Source organism: Prosopis cineraria, unplaced genomic scaffold, assembly GCF_029017545.1.
Source record: "Prosopis cineraria cultivar Desert tree isolate PC_DT_omini unplaced genomic scaffold, ASM2901754v1 PC1, whole genome shotgun sequence".
Lineage (NCBI taxonomy): Eukaryota > Viridiplantae > Streptophyta > Magnoliopsida > Fabales > Fabaceae > Prosopis > Prosopis cineraria.
In genome coordinates this window covers 44,554,714-44,577,159 of record NW_026555332.1, presented here as the reverse complement: position 1 = coordinate 44,577,159, position 22,446 = coordinate 44,554,714, and the positions used below count along the sequence as shown (strand labels likewise).

The 22,446-nt window shown below is 33.6% G+C and overlaps 4 protein-coding genes across 4 annotated transcripts; 2 read left to right on the top strand and 2 right to left on the bottom strand.

Annotated features, from left to right (window-relative positions):
* Positions 1-3,434: 3,434 nt before the first annotated feature.
* Positions 3,435-6,504, bottom strand: LOC129321882 (deoxyhypusine hydroxylase). Its single transcript, XM_054967828.1, has 7 exons — positions 6,268-6,504; positions 5,738-5,871; positions 5,418-5,653; positions 5,194-5,332; positions 4,828-4,954; positions 4,006-4,124; positions 3,435-3,913 (listed from the first exon to the last, which is right to left on the bottom strand). The coding sequence occupies exons 1-7, from the start codon at positions 6,428-6,430 to the stop codon at positions 3,881-3,883; spliced, it is 951 nt and encodes a 316-aa protein (XP_054823803.1). The 5' UTR covers positions 6,431-6,504; the 3' UTR covers positions 3,435-3,880.
* A 588-nt stretch (positions 6,505-7,092) lies between these two features.
* On the top strand, positions 7,093-9,308 carry LOC129304845 (outer envelope protein 39, chloroplastic-like). Its single transcript, XM_054944671.1, has 11 exons — positions 7,093-7,183; positions 7,282-7,348; positions 7,440-7,481; positions 7,596-7,740; positions 7,835-7,999; positions 8,104-8,174; positions 8,257-8,335; positions 8,424-8,539; positions 8,631-8,778; positions 8,903-8,972; positions 9,049-9,308. The coding sequence occupies exons 1-11, from the start codon at positions 7,150-7,152 to the stop codon at positions 9,198-9,200; spliced, it is 1,089 nt and encodes a 362-aa protein (XP_054800646.1). The 5' UTR covers positions 7,093-7,149; the 3' UTR covers positions 9,201-9,308.
* A 2,280-nt stretch (positions 9,309-11,588) lies between these two features.
* Positions 11,589-14,596, top strand: LOC129322006 (bet1-like SNARE 1-1). Its single transcript, XM_054968039.1, has 6 exons — positions 11,589-11,757; positions 11,968-12,036; positions 13,330-13,480; positions 13,960-14,016; positions 14,116-14,175; positions 14,355-14,596. The coding sequence occupies exons 2-6, from the start codon at positions 12,011-12,013 to the stop codon at positions 14,442-14,444; spliced, it is 384 nt and encodes a 127-aa protein (XP_054824014.1). The 5' UTR covers positions 11,589-11,757; positions 11,968-12,010; the 3' UTR covers positions 14,445-14,596.
* A 6,643-nt stretch (positions 14,597-21,239) lies between these two features.
* On the bottom strand, positions 21,240-22,213 carry LOC129296398 (uncharacterized). Its single transcript, XM_054935008.1, has one exon. It carries the CDS (start codon positions 21,976-21,978, stop codon positions 21,619-21,621), a length of 360 nt encoding a protein of 119 aa, XP_054790983.1. The 5' UTR covers positions 21,979-22,213; the 3' UTR covers positions 21,240-21,618.
* Between the last annotated feature and the right edge of the window lie 233 nt (positions 22,214-22,446).

The window sequence follows — 22,446 nt, the reverse complement described above, 5'->3', positions numbered from 1 at the left end:
GGTTGAGTAATGGATGAATCCACTGACTTATTTAAGGTTTTAAAAAGTTAAATCAAGTCTCTAACCCTAAGTTTATGAGTTTTATAGTGATTTGAAATTTTTATTGAGGGTTTCGATGAATACTAGGCATAATTTAAGAGTTTTTAAATAATATGAATAATTGGATGGTAATTTTGGTATGTTAGGATGTTTAATAGGATTATTATAGTGTTTTGAAATGGTAATTGTTGTTAGATAAGGAATTTAAGTGTTATGAGTACTTAGAACCTATTGAATTCGGGGTTTACCAGAGTGATAATTAATAATTATCACTTAATTGTGTAGATTAAGGGTTATTCATGTGTTATTATGCGAGTGAAAACGTTTGGAGCTAACATTAAACCACGGTAACCCTTTTGTGACAAAGAGTTGAGGTAACTACGTAATTTGCACTAATTGATTATATTGCTTAACTATTTCATGAGTAGATTCATATATTTTTTTACATGTGTTTTGGAAACTTGGCATGTTGGAAAAGATGATTTTCCTTATGCATTAAAAAATACTTTCGAAATGATAAAAAATTTTGAATCCTTATATGGAAAAGATAATGATTTTTTACAAGTGTGTGGAATGTATGGAAAGTAAAAGCATGATCATGTCAGGGGGGTGGGAGTTCACCCATAGAAAAGAGTAGTGGAAGTCCATATAACATGTATCTCCTTAGTGTTTAGTGAAGTAAGGCGTTGGAGAAAGTCTCTTTAGTATCTATGCAGGATACGGTGTTGGAGAGTGACATTCCTTGGTATCAATGATACGGTGTTAAAATAACATACCCCTAATTCGTGTGTGATAGGGGAAGATCATAGTCCAAAAGTGGGATAAAACACCTTTGGCCGGGTGATCCTACCACTGAAGGTGAGCTCGGACTATTATAAATGTATACTTGATTCAAGAACCTATGGTTTCATGTGGGGTGACATGAAGGATCGGATGGTAGAATAATCATGCTAGTAGTAAATGACTTATACTTATGGAAAGGATTTGTTGAATATACTAAAGTGAAAATAGACATTTACTATGGAAAAGGTTATGTTGTAATATGCTAAAAGTGTGTTTTGGTGCTTGATAGCTCTACTCTCATATGGTTGTGCATGTTAATTAATGATAGTAAACTATTATGTTATTGAGATGTTTATTTCATTTCGTGGCTATGTTTTACAGGTTGAGGCTTTAGTATGGGCAAGGGGAAGGAAGTGACTATTGAAGATTGAAGACCATTGTTGTATAATTCTTCTCTTTCCTCTTTTTGTATTTGTAATGAATATGTTATGTTATAATGCCAACTTAGGAGCATTTCATTTGTTTTGATAATCACTTGTATAAATATGTGAAATGTGTGCATATCTCGACCTAAGCTTGTATTGTTTTGTTCAAATGTGAGTGAGAGGTCAAGATGCAATTATAAGTGATATAATTGTGATGATTATGTGTAAAAATGACCAAAACTATATGTTAGTTGAATTTTTATTTACCCCATTGTTGTGAATTAGAGGTCTAGTGGCCATCTTGAGTATGATTGGTTGTTTGGGTAATATGATTGGCCGTGTGTGCTGTGTGTGGTCCATTTGAGGTGGTTAAAGTGGTTCCAGAGCTAATGTCATTTGGAAGTGTGATTTGGACACCCTTGAATGTGTTTTAAGGTAAAAATAAATAATTTTAGGTTCAGGTGTCCAACTTTTTAAGGGATAATTGTTTAAGTATGAGACTAGTGCCATTAGCTAGAGAGCTCTTTGTGTAGATACTTAAATTGCTCAAATCGAACATTGAATGGCGAAACAGCACGCTCAGAAAGTTCAAAGTACTGTCATGACATTGATTTGCTGTCATGATAGTAGGTGTGCACCACAATGCATAGCAGTTGCGCCACGGTAAAATGCTCGCTGAGGGACTCGTCCCTTTGTGCCATTCACTACGGCGAACGAGTCAGATTCTAAAAAATTTTTAGATTGTATCTGCTTGTTTTTAAGTGCTATTTGATTTTCATGTTTTTGTTATTATATTTGATTGATTTTAAATTATAATTTAAGCTGAAACAATATTTTAAAGAGTTTTTCTTAGAATCCCAGTGTTTTAAATTAATTATTTTTAAACCCTTGAGTTGTAATAACTTTTACTTAGGATTTTAATTAATACTAATTATCACAACAGCGTGTTAGTGTATTATCCTGATAATATCAAGATGAGCATTACAGAGGAAGCAAAATTTTGAAGTTGAGGGATAAAATTGACCTCAAGTAAAGTTTAGAATCATTTGTGAATTTTTGTATAGAGTTTAAGAATAAAAATAACTCTTAACTTTTTTCTTTTTAAATTCTAACTTTTTATTCTTTTAAATTTATGTACATTGCGTCTTTTGTCCTTTTTTGTTTAAGCATAAAACTTACTTTAAAATTTATATGAGAATGCTTGCCCATAATTCAGTAATGTTTCCTTTTTTGTTTGATGAGGAAAAAGGGTAAATTCAATTATGATTTGAGTGAAACAAATTGAAAGATTTTACGTTTTTATATTATAAAATAAAAACTTCCAAAAATAAATTTATAAACTGAGGAAGCCAATAAATTTTAATACCGCATTTTTCTTTTATTTTTATTTCCTCTTTTCTATAAATTTTCCAAACGGTTTTAGGGCCTCCAATTCTTCAAAGGGGTTTGAAGCAACACAAATAGGAGGCCATGGGCAATGAGCATTGTCAAAGCTCACTAAAATACGGGACATTGACATAAACAAAATCTAAGCTAATGAACCAATCCCCAATGGTAGGACTTAAAATTTTGGCATTCAATTAGAATGCTTTTAATTTTAATTTAATTAACATGTCAACATGCCATACAAAGCAGCACCCAGTTTAAACTTTTTTTTTCACACCCACCGCCCCACATTAGATCAACGGTAAAATAACGAAATTATTCAAAACCGAAGTACAAGGTAATGATAATTTACTTCGGAGTATTTAATAATTTTTACACAGTAATGATAATTTACTTCGCCTCTTGTACTTTGTTTGAATATATCATTGCTATATATTATACATGCATACATACAAATGTATTCGAGTACAAGTTACTAAATTTATAAATTATATATGTGTGTATGTACATATATATATAAAGCTACGGAAAATGCAGATTTTTTTCAATAAAACTGAAATTAGTTCAGTTAAATGAAGACACGGTCAAGAAATAAGAAACCTGTGCTTAAATGATATTCATCATTGGCCTCTTTTTGAATAAGACGCGGGGAATGATTAAAGATGTAAAAATCATTCTTAAGCTCACATGCTTTTCTAGCTAAGGAATTAGTAAAACTAATTACATCTCTGAACAAAAGTAATTGAAATAAGCCAGTCTCAATTCACAATGCAAGAAGCACGGTGAATATGAAAGATAATATGAACAAAGAAGAGATATATTAGCAAATATGAAAGATAAACTCAGTCCTCACTCCTCAGTGAAAATGACTCTCAAGAGAGACATATTCTTTCAACATGAGCTGCTTTGCAACCCCAGAATCACCATACCTTAGAAGGAGCACATAATCTCAATTACATGTCAACCGCAATCTGATGAGTGACAGATCCACATTCAAGGAGCAAAAACACTGTTTAGTGGTCAAAACCCTAGTATATTATATATGTTCATACAAGACTATTCATTTCCTATCTTCAACAATTATAATTTGCAAATTTTAACTTGAGAAAAAGTATCACTCCTCCGTCAGAAATCCTACAAATTTTGTTTCTCCTTTTTTTTTTTTTCACTGGTCATCTCGTGCATCAACTTATTTTTCAAGTATTGGCATGACGAAAGACACCATAAGAAAATGTGACTTGATAAATCTATTCAACAAGAGGCGTGCGCATGAAGAGGAACTGCACCATAAAAAAGATTCCACGAGGAGGAGGAGTTGTGTCAGTTAACAAGAAAAGCCAAATCCCCGAGTATTAACAGTTCCTTTACATACCTCAAACGATTTCCCCGATCGTTCAAATTCCAGCATACTCAGAGCAACTTGACAGCTTTGTGAGACAAGAGGCTCTGGATCTGCCACAAATTCCTCAAGAAGTGCTACGCTCCCGTCATCTAGAAGGTATGCATCCAAGATAACAAGTGTTAATTCAACAAGTATGCCAGTTGAGATTTTAACTCTGCGTTATTGGAACTAATGATATCCTAGATGTGAGCCCCATACAATGCACAGAATTTAATAAACAGGTTGCATTGTTCATAGCATATACTTGCCATAAATTTTATGTTTGGTACTGATGTTGATATCAATTTCGAATTTGTGATAGTTAACTACAACCACTCATGCAGCTCAACAGAACTAAACTGAATTGGATTAGACCTTAGCATGTGTACTTCATTAAGATTGGGGGGGAACCAAGAATGTCATGCTTATTTGTTTTAGAAAAAGATGACAGAGCCGCAGGAAGACATGTTTATTTTTTGCTGGTTTAGAGAGCGAACCTCAACTCCTTACAGGAAAGCAGAGCTCATCCACATCCACAACAAATAATAAATAAAAAAGTCTTTGTTTGAAACAGATTACACATATTTACTCCAAAAAAAAGAAAAAAGAAACAGATTGTACATCTCTTCGAAGAGTAAGTTCCTTCACCTCTTACTGAATTCACTGTGTATTGCATCAACTGTTATGAATTTCATTAATCATATGATGTTTCTGATTTGCAAGAGGATGGCTCACAACCAACAGAACACCTCCTTAACACAACATTACTAAGGAAGAGAGACCACATCATTTGATAATAGTCAGTGGTAATACCTGCAATTGAACCAAGAGCTTCGGCAGCTTCATGTCTAACCATTGGATGCTCATCCCCATCCTTAAGCATATTAGATAGTGCAGCGGACGCAGCTTTGTCTTGTAATTGGCCCAAAACATAAGCAACCTAAATTTTACAGAAATTAACAGCACAGAAAATTATTAGACCAGACGTACAAATATCAAATCTATTTACTATTGGGGGGAAAAAGCTACCAGGTGATCATGTAGCCCACTAAGGCACCCTCCTCTAGGCCTTCACATTATGTATATAAGAAATGAGCACAGCACTTGCCATTTATTCACACAAACCATACATGCAGACAAAATTCACATCGGATGGTAAAAAAGGAATACTCAACAAACCTCATGGCGAAAAAGGGCACTTTTTGAACCCAAGGAATCAATTATGGCAGTAACAGCTTCCTTCCCACCATCATTTCGAAGGGCAAAAAGAGCTGCATACCGTTCATACATTCCTTTTCCTTCATCAAGAAGTACTTTCCTGATGTTGATTAAAATAAGTTAGCAACATAGTCCTTGATCTTAAGCTGACAGAGGCTTTAACTACTAGAATGAACCAAACAAACCTTAATTGATCCACAGAAGAACATGAGGCAGCTGGTGCCGCTGGATCAACAGACCTAAAAGGTGATATACCAGTTTCAGACAACTCATAACTACCGCTAGCATCTTTCAAATGCTCAATACGTTGAAGAGCCAATTCACATGTTTCTCGAACCTCCTGAGCTGGATCTAAATCCAAACTATTCTTCAGCAGAGAAACATTACTATCCGAACCGATAGCACCAAGAGCTTCAGCGGCCTATGAAAACATAACAAAATCAATTATCAATATAAAGGAAGCAGCAAAAGGAATATTTAAACAAAATCTTGAAGAAGCGCATGCCTCATGGCGAACAATGGGATGCAAAGAAAGATCATTTAAAACTGATGCTAAAGCTGGGATGGCCTCCATATCTTGCATTTGACCCAGTGCAAATGCAGCCTCATGCGCCAGCAAATTTGAAGAATCCCTTGTGGCTGCAAATTAAAAAGAATCAGCTTGGATCAATTTGAGCGAAACAGACAACAATCAATTAATATAGCACAAAGCTTACATATCTGTCCCACGTCCGCCTCAACTAATGATCTAAATTAGAAAATTGAAGTCGGGTATGAATAAAGTTGAGCCACAGACAACAAATGCAAGTTGATGCAAAACTTACTCACTCCCTTATCGTGCAAGTCAAGCATTTAAAACCCTTTACTTCGTTCTTTCATCTCTAATAAAAATCACATCAACAGTTGACATACAAATGAGTGTACCAAATAGAATACCACAAAACGAAACAATCCGCCAATAGTTCTTTAGAACAAGATTCGGGAACATGGGAGAGAAAGACAAAGAAGGATAGAAAAGAATAGGCACCGACTGACCGAGAATGAGGGCGTTACGAGCGGAAGGGCCTTTGAGATTGCGGAGAGAGAAGAGAGCCCTGAAGCGCTCAGAAATCAGTTGCGTGGAATCCAGTAATAATTCACAGAGGAACTTTTCCATATCCGGCGACGAAACAAAGCCGCCGTCATCCGTGAAAGCCATGAAGATAACAGCGTCGATTTCAGGCTTCAGCCCTCTGAAGCTGCCGTTATTTTATTACTTTATTTTGATGCGGAATCTGCCAGCGCCCCGACCAGTTAAGTTGGATCCGAATCCGATATTGATGATAAATTAATAATACACATACGGGTTTCCTTTTTAACTCTCCCGTTTTTTTTTTTTTCATTAAAAAAAAATTGCCCGTGCTTTGAACCAAAAGTCAAAAGTATGTATGCCTAAATTTTCAAATGCTAGAATAGAATGAAAAATAAAAATAAGAAAATATTGTATAGATTAACAGATTTTTGGAATTTCCAAACAAAAACAACTGAAATACTAAGTAATGTTGAATAACTAAAAGACTGTATCTTTTCTCGTTTGCTTCCCGAAGCTGGCTGAGAAATCAAATTTTATCAAGTACGGAACTTTAAAAGATAAACACAGAGAATTATTTACAAATCAGATGGTCAAGTACGGAATAAAAACTCCGCCAGAGAACAATAAAGTATACAGGAATATATGAAAAAGGAGGCAAAGTGATGACAAACTTCTAGTTTCTGTCAATCAAGGAATGTCAAAGCTTGGAAGCTTGGAACCTTCTCTTTCTCTCTTGTTAATGGGTGACATGTATGAATTCATTTTCCCACCAAAATACGAAACTATTCCTCTTCTTTAACCCCTCGTTATTGCAGTCGTCGATAATGTAATCCCCGCGATCAGAAATGGGAGCTCACAAGAGCATTCACGTTGACAAAGGTTCGATATTAATAACCCACTAGATCATTGCTTCACTGAACAATTTTTCATTTGTCTTCTATATTACCAACAAACGGTGATTTTTGCGTGCAAAACAGCAAAACTCGAAATTAGAGTTAATTTCTTAAAAAAGCTATGCTGTTCTCGTACTCTCCCTCCCCTCAGGTTTCCATGTTCTTCACTGCTTTTCGCTTCAAATTAATCTCTGGCTTTAGTTATTAAATGCCGATGGCTAATTTGTCCATATCTGACGCAGTGCTACGTGTGCTGCTAGTCCGTTTTCTATGGCTATCGGCAGGTACATGGAATTTGGTTTAGTTCTTTGCTATGAACAACGTGTTTATATGCCAGATTTCGCTTCTCCCTTATTTCCATCAGCGAGGAACCAGTTGGTTTGGTTGATTTATTGCAGATTCTGTGTGAAGCACAATAACCTATTTGGCAGAAGCGAAACGCTTGACGTGTCATTGCACAAAGGCCTGCATGATTCAAACCTCTTGATAGCATTTAGGAGGCCTCTTCCCCTGTATATAGGCCAGCCTTGTATAACCCTTCAGGTTATTTTAATTATTTAATTTGCATTCACTTCTTTGTCTGACTCAGGTCTGGATTAATTACTAAAATTATAACATCTTTTATTCAAATGCTCAGCATGTAATTTCGCCTGAGGTTGGGATCCATGGAATTCCCACGCACAAATTTTCTCATTCTTCAAGTGGAGATGTCAGGTCGTCCAAGTTGTCTATAGGCTTTGACTATATGGATGAATCCTCTGCAAGCTCTAATTGGAGCACTACAACCAGCGTGAATTTTAAGGTTTTTTTTGGAGTTAATGATGTTATACTTCATTATATTGCACTCCATGTCAGTTCGTGCATCTAATTAAATTGAAAGTTCCATTATTTGTTTTCACCATGCAGCAAATTCATTTCATGAATGATGGTGGCCGCTCCATAAGCAGAGACCTGGATGGTTTTCCTGTGTCATTCAGGTTGCTCTAATTTTTTTAATTTCAGTCTTCATGCAAATCTGTTTCACTGTTCTTAACTTGCATTTTATCACTTATAATGCAGTGGAAATTCATTTGACAACATGATAGTTGTCAAGCAAGAATCTAAATATGAACGAATAACCAACGACCGATTTTCTTATGTAAGGTTATCTTTATCATAGCTCAAACACTATATATTAAAATCAAATAAAATTCCATCTCACTAACTACAAGTTAGCTCATATTCAGTTGAGTTTACAAATGGAACAAGGGATTCCATGCCATTCCAACCTGATGACCTTCAATCGGTTCAAAATCGTTGCTTCAAGAGGACTCAAAATTGGGCCAACGTTTTTCTCCACGAGGTGATGAATATATAATCATTCTTCATGTTCAACACACGTTCTCCTTGTATTGATTATCAACGTTATTAATTCTTCCGATTCTGTTTAATAGGGTGACGGGTGGGTCAATTGTAGGATCCATAGCTCCTCATCTCGCATTTGCAATTGGTGGCCCTGATAGTGTTCGAGGCTACGGTGAGGGTGCTGTTGGTTCTGGACAATCATGTCTTGTTTCTAGGGGTGAATTGACATTCCCACTGGTATATGATTTAATGTCTTTCTACTACTTTTGTCCGTTTATTTTCTCCTCCAGTCTCCGGGTATTCATTCTTAATTCCTCGCGATTGTTATATCTCATTGACATACCCTTTTTTCTTTGGAAAGAACGAGAGATTAGAGGGTGTTGTTTTTCTGGACAGCGGATCTGATTTGAGGAGTAGCCACAAGGTTCCAGGTGAGTCTTAATACATTATATATGGTGGAAATCTTCTGAGCCTGATGACCATCTTATTAAAATAAGAATGTTGCAGGAAATCCAGGAGTGAGGAAGGGCAAGCCAGGGTCAGGCTTTGGAATTGGATGTGGCATTAGGTTAAAATACAAGTTGGCTCACATAACAGTTGATTATGCCATGAATGCTTTTCAACAAGGAATGTTTTATTTTGGGATTAACATGGCTTAAGTTTGCCAAATTTCTCAGCCATTTCTAACTCAAAGCTTTTACTTAAGCCATGGATTAATCAGTGTTATGACACCGCAGAATGATCACTATAGCCAAAAGATTTTCTGTTATCTTTTCTTGCATGCTTTCTCTCCAGTATACATTAAAAATAATAACATTAAAACACGCTCACACATGCATATTGAAATATTGTTTCTAACTTAAAACTAATATTGCAAATAAAACTGAATCGCCTTTTAAGAGAAGCAGAAAAACCAAATAGTGGTTATTGTCTATGTGAAGCTTTTTCCCCCCGACAGTAACATCAATTTTATCATTTATGATGCAACTACTTTTTACCCATAACGATAATTTTTCGTGACTGAAACAAGTTTGTGGTTTCGGCAAGTTAGGAAAAGCAAACTCTGATTAATAAGTTTTCCTGTCACTTTAATCTGTTTCCTCCTAACTTCTGTGTTCATAATCTAAAGAATCTTTCCGTTAACTGCAGAGCTATAGACATTTACATGAAAATGTGAAGCAGTTGTTTTCACTTTTCAGAATGAATGCAGAGAAGCAACTGTAAAAATTGAATATATAAGCAGTAAACTCAGAAAATTTTGAGTATGAGTGACAAATTTATTGTCCACCCGATTCACGCCTCTCAGAGCAGAAATTTCCATTCTTATTTTTATTTCATCATCCAGTATGTTTATTATCACTTTCACTTCCAATCCAAATTAGTCTGAAGCCGAGCTCAGTTTTGGTGCTCAGCACACAGCCGTTTGGCAGTGTTATTATTATTATTTTTTTGTTTTTTTAGACCACAAACTCATAATAATAATAAATAAATAAATATTATAAAAATATTATTTTAATATTTAATAAACAAATCAATATTAAGATGTCAAAATTGAACTTGAATAATTTGACTCATTAAAATTTAACTTGAGCAATCCGCATATAAATTTTAGCCTAAACAGTTTATAACTATACTAAAAAAATTAGAATTGCAACCAAAAAATATTTTATTTTATTGATTTTTTACAGTTGCCTATCTATGAGAGGTAATATCATTTAAAGCATGGTCGGGTATTAAATATAAATACTCCTCTTAATAGAAATTCAAATATTGATTTGTTACAATGTGAAAAACCAGCTCATTTTGTTAGACTCAACTTCAATTTTAAACCTTTTAACTTAATTTTTTTTATTTTTTTAATATAATTCTAAACTGTTCATACTAAAATTTTTATTTGAACTACTCAGATTTAATTTTAACATCTTAACTAGAGTATGCCTTGTGCAGTGAACAAGAAAACGTCAGCATTTTTTTTTTATTTTAAAAGGATGTTGCTGTTGTTTTTACTGTAGAACAAACAGTAGCAAAAGATTGTATTTTACAGAAGAAAATATATTCATTTGTTTATTAAATATTAAAATAATATTTTTATACTTCCTTCGTTTAAAAATATTTTTATATTTTTATATTTATCTCTATTAAATACCCTACAATAAATATAAAGTTATTATTAATAGGGATACTTTTGAAAATAATAATAATTATTTTTTAAAACATTAAAAATGTTTTACATTTTTAAACATTCAATTTTTTTAAAAATATTTTATATTTTTTAACAGAGAGAGTAATATTTGTTCATTATTATTATGAGTTTGTGGTTTAAAAAAGCCAAAAAAAAAAACACTGTCAAACGGCAGTGTTTTGATGCTGAACACCAAAAAGAGCATCGAAAGCAAATCCATCTTAAGCCTGCTGTGCGTACCCAGAAACTTAAATTTAAAAACGGCACTAATGATTGCTTTGGGGAATCCACATCACGAGATTTTTGCTACTTAACACAAATTAAATTGCCATGGCAGGGAATATGCACGGTAACTTGGCTAAAATAAGGTGAAAGTCAGAACAAAAACAATGATTGGTACTTCTTGTCATCGCGGCTGGCATCTTCCGGACACTCCTTGTTCAAATAAAAGGAAAAAGAAAAAAGAAATTTTTGACACGTTATTCAAATTTCAAAAGTCATTAAAAATAGTGTTTTACGAAATGCAAATAAATCAGGACAATGTCATTCTGTGTTTTCTGATTTAAAAATTGAATTTAAGTATCAATTTATTATTATTACTGTTATTATTTTATTATGTCAAAAGGTTTAATTTCTACTTTTTTTTCTCTATTGTATTTTCACTGTAAATCTGAATTGTTTCAATTAAAATTTAACAACGCAAATTAATCTGCACTTTTTAAAATTATCAAATTTAAATTATTAAATCTAATTTAACAATTTCCACTGCTTCACAGTTTAAAGGATGCACTCCATCAAGAGGATGAAGCCGGACCAACAGTGCAGATGAAATCATTAATGGGGCCCAGTAGAGGCAAAGAAGGGTTAAGCAATCCTGTATTACCGCACCGCTCCGTTTTTTCTTCACCACTTCAGCAACCCTCGCCGGGCTTGCACTCTATATAACTTTCCGTTACTCCGTCCGTTTTGTTTCTCTGCCACATTTGCGCTGCTCGGAAAGAGAGAACTCTGGGATGCCCTTCCTAAGGACTAAGGTTAGCGTTCGCGCCAGGATTTCCCTGTTCCTTCTTAGTTTCATTTCATCATTAAAGAATCTATCAGATCTGATTTTTGTTCATCATGTTTGTTGTATTATTCGCTGAGTTGTGCATTTCTTCTTCGCTCCATTGCTTTCCGTTCTGATTTCTTTGTCACCGCGAGAATTTTCGGTGAATTATATGTGAAGATTCTTTTCTTCTAAACAGAGAGCGGACGATCGGGTAATTGCGAGCGCTCATCAAATCGGTGATGTTGTCAGCCATGAATGCTAGGAGGTTGGTGTGAATTACTGATTTATGTTTAGCTTTATTTTTCGGGTAATCCTTTTCTGGAAGATTCGATCTATAGTGGTGGCCTGTTTTGGATACATCAATCTGTGGATTTATTTCTAGAAATAGACTTTTTATTATTCGATTTATTGGGCAACAATTGGTGATTCAAATCCCTGGACCGTAGCTATGGCATGCTAAGACGGTTTGGATTTCAATCCCATGACAATTTTATATCGGCTTTACAAATTTTACCTTTATTGATGGGCAAATAGCAATTTCATAACTCTAGTTCTTTTGAAATTCTGTTTCGTGGAATCTGGATAGAGTGTCAGTGTCGATTATCTTCCCAAATTCACCGTTCCTTGAATCTTCCTATTGTTGCTCCAATCATTGTTGATCTGATGACTGGGCTATCGGTTGCATGCCGATTCTTGATAGTAAAGATGATGTTTGTTTCTCGATAAAGAAAATGTCTTCGATTTAATTAGTTTCAATTGGTTGGTCTAGCTTGTTATGGTATGAGCAGGAATTAGGATGAGGATGTAGTTGCTAAAATGTGCTCAGGTTTCACTAAAATAGATCTAAAGTGTCGAAGAAAAATGCGGTGTAAGCTCTCTCTCTCTCTCTCTCTGTGTGCCGTGGTCTAATTTGTATAGCCAAGCTGTTTTTGATGTACAAGAGCCATTACAAAATCACTTTCTTCTTCTTCTTCTTTTAATTTTTAGTTTACCTTCCAGTTAATCTTTCTGTAATTGTGCAACTAGGTGACTTGATTTCTTTTATTCAGTCCTGTTCCTCTAATCTGATCCTTGTAGAACCATATGTGAGCTGGTAACTCGTTATTCCCCTGGTTGCAACTGAACTCAATTAATCAACTGTTTACTGCCTTTTTAAGGATTTCACTGCCTTAGTCTTTGTCCACGGTCTATGCCATGGCACTTTGGTTCCTGGTAGTCCAACTTTTCACTTTCCATAAATTTCCGCACATGCCATGGGACAGTGCCTAGCTGCGTAAGGCACATATTGGAAGTCATCGATTGTACTTGTCTGTCCTGCCTGTCAACCAAATTTCACAGAACTGAGCGCATCTTTGTTGGATTTGGGGCATGTCATATGTTGGTTATACTTTTGTTTTCAAGAAAAATACTTTTTACGGAATACTTTCAAATGGAGATACTGGTTCAGTTTATAACAGTTCAAGGGTTTAACAAGCTAGAAGGAACTTTATGTTGTTTATGTAATTTGCTTCTTATCTGGCCATTGTGGGTTTTATGTTTTCTTTTTAAATCCTTGCAGGGATCTCCGGAACAACAGGGTTGCCCTTTTTGATGGCATTGAAGAGGGCGGTATCAGGGCATCATCCTCATACTCTTCCCATGAAATTGATGAACATGACAATGAAAGAGCACTAGATGGATTGCAAGATAGAGTCAATTTGCTAAAAAGAGTAAGTTTATCTTGGTTCATAACTTGTCCAGTTTCGTTCTGACCTTTCGGAAAAATTCTTGACAATCATCTTGCCATACTTTTATTTACTGCTATCAGTGATCATCTCAGCTCTTTTGTGTACCTTTAGTCTTAATTCTTTTTTTTTTTTTTTTGTGTCTGCTGCAGAGGTGTTATCTTTTTTTTTTTTTTAATCTTTGTTTCAAAGTTGTGAGCTTGTCTATTATTTTTCACTGCTGACTGGACTACTTGTTTCATTTTGTTCATCAATTCAATATGGAGTGAGGGGCGTTATCCATTTTGGATGTGATTTCCCTCTATCTGGTTTTTAAGGACCTTTCAAAAGTTTAAACATATAGCAAGTCATATTGTATTTCATACAGATATGATATGATTTGCATGCATTTTTGTACATGATTTAAGAATTTTTAACTAAATATTAACTGGAGTTATACTTTTTAACGGTCGACATTGCAACAGTTGTCAGGTGATATAAATGAGGAGGTGGATAACCATAACCGCATGCTGGACCGAATGGTGCGTATGCTGCAACTGTTGGAAGATGAAACTTAATTTGATGTTTGCTCTGTTTATTTCTTTGTTCTGCTGTGGCATGATTTTATGGTGCTCAATTAGGGCAATGATATGGATGCATCAAGAGGAGTCCTTTCAGGCACTATGGACAAATTTAAAATGGTATTATTCTGGAAATCAGTTATGCCTTTTGAAGGATTGATTCTTCTTTCAGTTCCTCTTTATACACATTAGTTAATTCTCCTCCTCCTCTTCTCTTGTTCTCGCTGTTGTTGGGGATAAAAGGGATGAGGGTTGGAAACTTGGAATAAAGGTTTTGATCATCTTGTATCATCTTTCAGGTATTCGAGACAAAATCGAGCCGGAGAATGTTCACACTTGTGGTCTCATTTGTTGTAGTTTTTCTTATAGTATACTATCTCACTAGGTAACTGTCATCTGCATTGGGATTGAGAATGTGCTGTTCTTAATTTTACTGTATTTATCGTTAATGGTAAGATCCGCTGCTGTGTTTGTATAAAGATTTTGATAATATAAACAGATATTGAACGCGAAGGGCAATGTTCATACTCAGTTTGCTGTATATTATCTCCTCTTTCTGATTGAACCATGGATCTTTGAAACTTGGAAGGGTGGAGCCAGCTTTTGTTAGTATTTTTAAGGTAAAGATTTTCCAAAAATAGATTCCAACATGTGATAGTGCGCTCAATTAAAGCTAGGAGCCTTTTAATGTTTTGCTGTAATGGATAGAACGGTTGTGCGCATTTTTAGACGTGACTCAAGTTTACTGCCCAGTACATGGTAACAGCTTTGGTAATCCCAGAACGGTATAGAATGAGTGTTGATGGATGTTGGCCGAAAAGAAAAGAGTGGCAGCAGTTGTGAGGGGCATTACTATATCTGTTTGACTTCACGTTTGCAATGTTGCAAGTGTGACATTAATTTTATATAGTTTATAAGTTTGGTATAAGTAATTGCAAGTTTAGTTTCACACATGATTAAAACAATTTAAAAAATTCTTATTTTCTATCGGCAATTTTCTTTATTCAGCAAAGTATTAATTTTATATAATTTACTAGTTCGATAATAAAAATTTGCAAGTTTTGTTCCATCAATGATTAAAATTATTTAGAAAATCACTTTTTAAATTGCAAAGGGATTCTAAAATAATTTCATATAAATTTAATCTTAAAGAAATTATTTAAAATTACACTTTTATTATCACATTTTGCAAAATTAAATTGTTATTTTTTTATTTTAAAAGAATTTATTTATCATTCTCCCCACTACTTTGCCTTTTTGGAAAAACTGGAATCTCGTTTGTTGGGAAAATCGAAATTTAAAACTTTAATTATATGAACATAAAAAACGTCATAGTTGTAAGGGTAGATTGGCAGTTGAGTCACAACCTGCTCAATGCTCATACAGAAGAATCATATCTAGAGAACTAATTTCTTTTTTATTTTGCCCAAATCTAGAGAAATAATTTGTTGGGAGGTGAAATTGTCCTCTAGCCAGTAAAAATGTAAAACTCAAACAAGAATTTTCGTTGAATTTTTATGCAAATCTGCACAGAGTAATTGTAACAACTTAAAAAATGCTACAATTTATCGGTGACTGTATGGTCAAATTTGAAGCTTCTTTCAGTTAAAAATTTGACTATTGAAAATTTTTGGATAAATATCGCTTTTGGTCCTTATATTTTACTAGCATTTTACTTTTAGTTTTTATATTTTTTTTTAGTGTTTTAGGTTCTTATACTTTTATTTTTTATTATTTTAAATCCTGTTAAGATATCTATATTTTGCTCAAAGAAGGATCCAAAATAATTAAAAAATAAATGTAGAGACTTAAAATATAAAAAAAATATAAGAATTAAAAACAAGTAAAGTATAAGGATTAAAAATTATATTTATTCAAAAATTTTAATATTCGATCATTGGCAATTTGGCATAGTGGCAGGGTGGTTTGGATTGGGTTCAACGAAGCTTGGATGAGTTAAATTAGGCCAGATCCATAAATGATCATTGTTGAGAGAATTGGACAGACCAAGGCTTTGAACTTTGAAGTATGAAGCTTTCCGAAGTCCAAGTAGATAGGCATTGGATCTTACCCGGTCACTTCAGGCTAGATTGGGATAAAACAAGGCCCAATTCGACCTGGTACATACGTGCACATTTTTTTTTTAAAAAAACATGTTTTGTGTGGATGTTAGTTATTTTATTGTATTTTTAATATATTTCTATGCAATAAATTAATTTTATAGTTCCATTAAAAAATTATTATTTTAACGTTCTAAGTTGATGTAAAATTACAAGTTGATTTTTAACATGTAAAAATAATGAATAATTATAGAGGACTTGTTTGTTACGATGGAAGAAACTTTAATTGAAAATGAAAATAAATATAGAATGAGAATAGATAGGGGAGTGAATATAGATATGCGGTTTAAAACTATATTTGATATATTCATAAAATCATGATATTATTTTTATTTAAAATGTATAATTATAATATTAAAAATACCAAAACACACTTGTTCCAGAAACAAACCTGGACTTGTAAAAGCATCGCCCCACCACCGCCGACCCGAATCTCCGATGGAAAAAGGAAAAACTGGATCAACATCCACCTTCATCATCGAAAACCACCATTAAGCCCCAACGCTGGTGGACCCCTCTAAGTTAAGTGTAAGCCTGGGTTCATAGCTATTTGAAACCTCCGTTGGGTCACAAACCATGGTTCAACGGGGAGGTTGAGCTAGACAAAAGAGAAATGGGTTAAAAAAAAAAAAAAAGAGAAAGGGAACATGGAATCTGAAAACTGAGATTTTATCATCGAAGCCATTTCCAACAATTTTCGTGGAATTAGAATTGGTAAATTTTCCATTTCTGTCACATTTTCCTAATTCCATATTCATTTTCAATTACATGTTCCAAATTCCATCACATCAAGAGGGACCTAAGAATTTGTATTTTTTAGCATACTGTATCTAGAGTTTTACTCTCCCTTATCCAAAATACAAGTATTTTTCTCTTAACTGATCTTGATTAGAAATACAAGCAACTTGACGTTTGTTAAAAAAAAAAACTTATTTTACCATTGTATTTGTTAACCCAGATTCTTGTATTTATGAATTTATGACCTTATTTCTCATTTATCATAAATTGAAACTAAAGCTAGAAATAAAAAATAATATATTTCCATAAGAATGAAAATATTTTAGTAGTATGCATATTATTGTTAAAAACTATTTACGTTTTGGACAGAAGGGAGGAAGCAAGTTGCTAGTATTATTTTTTTTTAAAGAATGTATCTTGAATGATAGTAAATAGATTTTATTGTGTTGATAACTAGATTTATTTCTTTAGAATAATTAAAAAATGAAGCTTTTTTTATAGGAAAAAAATGACAATAAAATCTCACTGAAATATATAAACAATAATCAGGTCCTTTAAAGTGTCATAATTTCTCTAAAATTCTTGGATATCTTTCTAACATTACTAATATTAGATTAAATGATTGAATTGTCCTTTGTTTAAAATAAAATTAACGGGCTTAGCTACATTTTTTCAATCACAACCTTCATTATATGAATTGTAAAAATGAAATAAAAAATCATAATTTTTCATGTGAAATTTCTTTTATGATCGATAAACAAGTTCTGTAAATAACTAATTCTAATGACAATTTTTATTTATACAATTGCAACTTTGATTATGTAAATTGTAAATGTTGAACAAAAAATTACAACTTTTCACACGAAGTTATTTCTTTTATTAGTAAAGTTCAAATTCTAAAAATAACAAATCATAATTTGTTTAGACAATCATAACTTTTATTACGTGAATTGTAATAATTAAATAAGAAATCATAATTTCTCATATAAAATTTATTTAATTATTAAAGTTCAAGTTCTGAAAATAACTAGTTGTAGCTTTTGCTTTAGCCATAATAACTTTTATTTTATAAATTGTAATAATTGAATAAGAAATTATAACTTTTCATGTGAACCTATCATTTTTTATTTTAAACAAATGCCAATTTATTCATTTGACTTAAAATTATTAATGTCATAAAAATATCTAGAGATTTTAAAAAAATTATAACATTTTAAAAACCTTGATTGTTATTTATATATTTTGATAAAATTTTATTGTTTTTTTTTTTTTACAGTGGGCATCAGTGAGTGAGAGAAACAAGTGAATTAAATGGAGGTGATGAGCGGTCTCAATTCTGAAACGTGAGAGGAATTGAAGGCAGGGGAATTATTTGGATTAGGATTTGTCAGGATCGATGCATTCGTTGCAGAAACTTGTTGCTTAAGATTGCAGCAGGTGGGTGGGTGTAATCCTTCACATAAAAGCTACCCTTCCCTTTTTGGCTTCATTTTAATTGGACATCTCGTGTCTCCCCCTCCAATCACACACATACTTTTGCAGACGAAGGAATCTCTGCTATCCTTCTCTCACATCAACACCTACGTCACCCTTCATCCCTTCTTACTTCATCCTCCTCCTCCTCTCATCTTCCCTCCAATTCCCACTTCATATTTGTTTTCATCACAATAAGACTATGCTGTATACAACGCAGGACTATTTTTGCATTGATATATAGTTGCTAAAGTATAAATAAGATAGGAATTGAAAGCAGACATGATAGTGATTATGTGCAAGGGCAATTTTGACTTTACACTCTCTATTCCATAATGTACAAATACAATATCATCCTTTGCATACTTCACTAATGGAAAAATTTCCCGCAAGGGTTATTTGATGGAAAAGGAATATGGAAGTTGTAATAATTAAATTCATGTGAAGCAGACAAGATAATTTGGGCATCAATCGTTCATCTTTTCCCTCTCCATCAATCACTTTTCCTACAAACCAAATACGTCGTACTCTAGTTTAGTTTTAAATATATAAGTGGACGAATCAATAATTTTTTGTCGTTTATATACATTAATTCTTCTTTTATTTTAAAAAAATAAAAAATCACAGTATCTTGATTCATAAGCTTCCGGTGGAAAGCTGTCACATTTCGCTCTTGTTTATGGAGATATGTACGTGGACCTGCCCCATTATTTTTGCTTCGGGGGTATATATTCTCGTGATGGCTTGTCTTAGTCAAATTATTGTAAGCACAAATACAAAACGGACTAACCAACCAAAGCCAAGTTGAAGACCAAGCAATAGAGATATAAATCTTCTTGCTGGGGACCGGTTAGTTATATAGCAACTACTCTTTATAATTATACTAACGTTTGAAAGGAAAAAAGATGCATATCAACGTTTAGAATATGAAAGTGGCCGACGTACGTAAGACTAGTTGGTGAGGATGCGACATGCGTTAGAAACAAGCATCAAATATATATGCCTCCGTCCGCGGCCTGCTCAATCTTTTTATATCTCTATTTAGTTGTGATTGTAACCGTCTCCTTCTTACTTTTTTCTCTTCCTTCTTCAAAACAATGATTAATTAAGCTATAACTAATAATATAATTAGTCTATATTGTAGTAGTTATAAGACAATTGTTTTCATATAATTGAAAAAAGAGAATCTAGCCAGTCTTCCCATATACAAACTTATATATTATCACCAGAGGGTGACATTTCTGACCTTCTTCCAACAAAATGTTGCTTTTCTGTATATTCCAACCCCCCGAGGTGGGGCGGATGATTTATACCCAAAATAAATATTAACATATTTTAGGGTATACTTAAGTTAATAAAATTAAATACTAAAAAACAACCCATAAAACATTCCATTATAAAATCTCTTTTTATTAACATTTTTATATTTATTAGAATCAATTTTTTAGTTTCATTAAATAAAATCTATGTACCTCTCGTTTTTATGGTAGAAATTTTTTTGTGATAAAATTTTATATAAACATTTTTTAATTATTGTTTTTTCATTTTAAAACTATTTCTATCTAAGGTTACAAGACATATAAAATTTGAGATAATACATCAAGCTCATAGATCTGACTCTTTTTACAAGATTAAAAGTTTAGATCTAGATCCATATAGTTGAACAACAGTTAGAAGCCATTATGGCTATTCTTTACTACCAGATGATTTTCAAACCTCAAGATTATTTATTTAATCTCAACTTTCTCGGCACAATTAAACAAGTGAAATTTTTTGAATTGAGAGGGAAAATAAAATTTTTTGGAATGAGGGGGCAAATGAAATTTTTTGAAGAGGACAACTAAAATTATTAAGGATCATTCTGGGTAATTTTTTTTCTTTTGACCCCCACTATTGAACCTAGGTACGTCCCTATTTACAGTTTGTGTGAGTGTGTACGAGCGTGGACATGTATAAATATCATCAATTAAGAATTGGTACCATTAATTCATTCTCTAAAAATCCAACTCTGACCAAATAGAAGCAGCCAAACACAAAGTCCTAATTAGACCGTGTGGCTGCAATGCATTTTCTTGAGAATGACACATGTCATATGAAAATCCAAGGAAAGCAATATTTCTCTCCAAAATACATGAATTTGCAATTGGCACAAGTTCATTTTAACAATCATGACCACATACTACTGAAGCATGTACAAATGCTATTTAGAAGCTTGTTGGATACATATCCAAAGCTTGCAGACAATGTAAGTGAGGATATAACACAAATAAAAATGCAAGAGCATGTCTGGTTTGGTGGTCAGAACCTCGATTTAACTCACAAAAATGCTTAAGGACATCATGCAGGAGTATGCAGTTGATTATATTTTCTCTTTGCCTATGTTTAATGATAAGTTTCCTTCTTTGCTCGTAAAAAAAAAAAAAAATTTATACGTGTACGCAATTATTAGGTATATAATGCAAAACCATTTTCATAGTAGGAATTAAGCTTGTGTATGTCAAAAACTAATTAAATAACATTTTAGTCACACACACGCACTTATATCCAGAAAATAGCAAAAGCAGATATAGCAAATCAGCAGCCACACTTATTCGTAAATTTTGAAAATTACTCTCAATTATGCTATAAATACATTCAATACACTGAAAAGGCAGATTCGTAGTAAGGACAAATAAATCAAGCATCATAATATAGCTGAGTCATAAACCTCCAAAACCGTATAAGCAGACAATAGGATCAGCCATTGTCTTCAGCAGGAAGCTAATGCATACAGAAATTGAACCAGAGAGAGGAAGGGAGGGAAGAGAAAGAGGAGCAATGAAGAAACATAAAAGAATTTGTAATGGATCGATAGAACACCAAGCTAGCTACAAGGATTATATTTATGCGGACAAATTTGAATATATATTGATGAGTACCTTCATCATCGGATCATCATCAAGGAAAAAGCCCTAAACCAGCTTTAGGCAAATCGCTCAACGGCTTCTAACCTCCAGGCCATCTCTATACAATTGCATGCAGTAATCAAGGAGACAGACGTGCTAGCTTATATATATATATATATATATACCGTCTTCTCCTGGCCTTTGCCTTCAATTGATTTCAGAAACCAGACATAGGCGTGACAGATTTGAAGCTGAACACTTATAAATATATATAGGTATAACCAGTTAACCACTCTCCGGATTATATACTCTTGATTTGAAGGGTAGAAGTAGAATATATATGCATGTCAAGAATGATAGCCCAATCGAAGCTCCAAATCCAGAGCATCATCTTCACTGCTACCTTCTATCTTCTCTTTATCATCACGCATATTGGACAAACTCAAACCCGTCCTCCAATTATCTCCTCCGAACACGTCCCGATCCTTTTGGCCACTGTACTGTGCAGCAGCAAAAGGAAATTGGGACGGAGGGTAATTATAATTACTGTTTTGATCTAGCTCAGTAGAAAAGTAATTCCCAGGTGGAAAGCTTGAAATTGCATGGTCGGTTTCGTGGTCATAGAGTTTGGTTGAAGTGGAAGCTGCAGGAAAAGTGGGCTTCGTACTGGACGACTTGGCTACTTTATCTTTCCTGTGAATATTCATGTGGCCTCCAAGAGCTTGCGCTGTGGTGAATCCTCTCTTGCAAAACACACACTCGTAGGATCTTCCACTTCCTCTTTCATCATTTTGCTCGATCGATCATCGCTTTCTTCGCTCCAGCTCTTTGACTCTTCTGGGTATCTGAACTCCATGCTGGCTTGCTCAGAGAGGGAGAGGGAGAGGGAGAGGGAGAGAAGGAGAGGGAAGGGTCTGTGTTTATTAATATAGAAGAAAGGTGGAGGAATAGACAAATTAAGCTTGAAAAGTCTTTTGATAGGTTTGGTTATAACTAGGAGGGTTTTAATTGTGGAAGAGCCGGCTGAGGATTCAATTCATCTCACTCTATGTACTACAAGACAAAAAAATATTTATATTATCGGCATTGATTATTTATATCTCTTCTTTATTCTCGTTTGTCTCCCGTTAGCTTCTCTTGTATTTTTCATCCACCTTCCCTTTACGCACGCAACC

Bases quoted from the DNA above. Each gene is read 5' to 3' on its own strand.
- LOC129296398 (XM_054935008.1), bottom strand. From the start codon at position 21,978: ATGAATATTCACAGGAAAGATAAAGTAGCCAAGTCGTCCAGTACGAAG.
- LOC129322006 (XM_054968039.1), top strand. From the start codon at position 12,011: ATGTTGTCAGCCATGAATGCTAGGAG. The intron at 12,037-13,329 runs GTTGGTGTGAAT...AAATCCTTGCAG, and splicing joins TCAGCCATGAATGCTAGGAG to GGATCTCCGGAACAACAGGG. The intron at 14,017-14,115 runs GTGCGTATGCTG...GTGCTCAATTAG, and splicing joins ACCGCATGCTGGACCGAATG to GGCAATGATATGGATGCATC.
- LOC129304845 (XM_054944671.1), top strand. From the start codon at position 7,150: ATGGGAGCTCACAAGAGCATTCACGTTGACAAAG. The intron at 7,184-7,281 runs GTTCGATATTAA...CGTGCAAAACAG, and splicing joins GAGCATTCACGTTGACAAAG to CAAAACTCGAAATTAGAGTT. The intron at 7,741-7,834 runs GTTATTTTAATT...TCAAATGCTCAG, and splicing joins AGCCTTGTATAACCCTTCAG to CATGTAATTTCGCCTGAGGT.
- LOC129321882 (XM_054967828.1), bottom strand. From the start codon at position 6,430: ATGGCTTTCACGGATGACGGCGGCTTTGTTTCGTCGCCGGATATGGAA. The intron at 5,654-5,737 runs GCATGCGCTTCT...ATGTTTTCATAG, and splicing joins ATCCCATTGTTCGCCATGAG to GCCGCTGAAGCTCTTGGTGC. The intron at 3,914-4,005 runs GTATGTAAAGGA...TTTATGGTGCAG, and splicing joins GATCGGGGAAATCGTTTGAG to TTCCTCTTCATGCGCACGCC.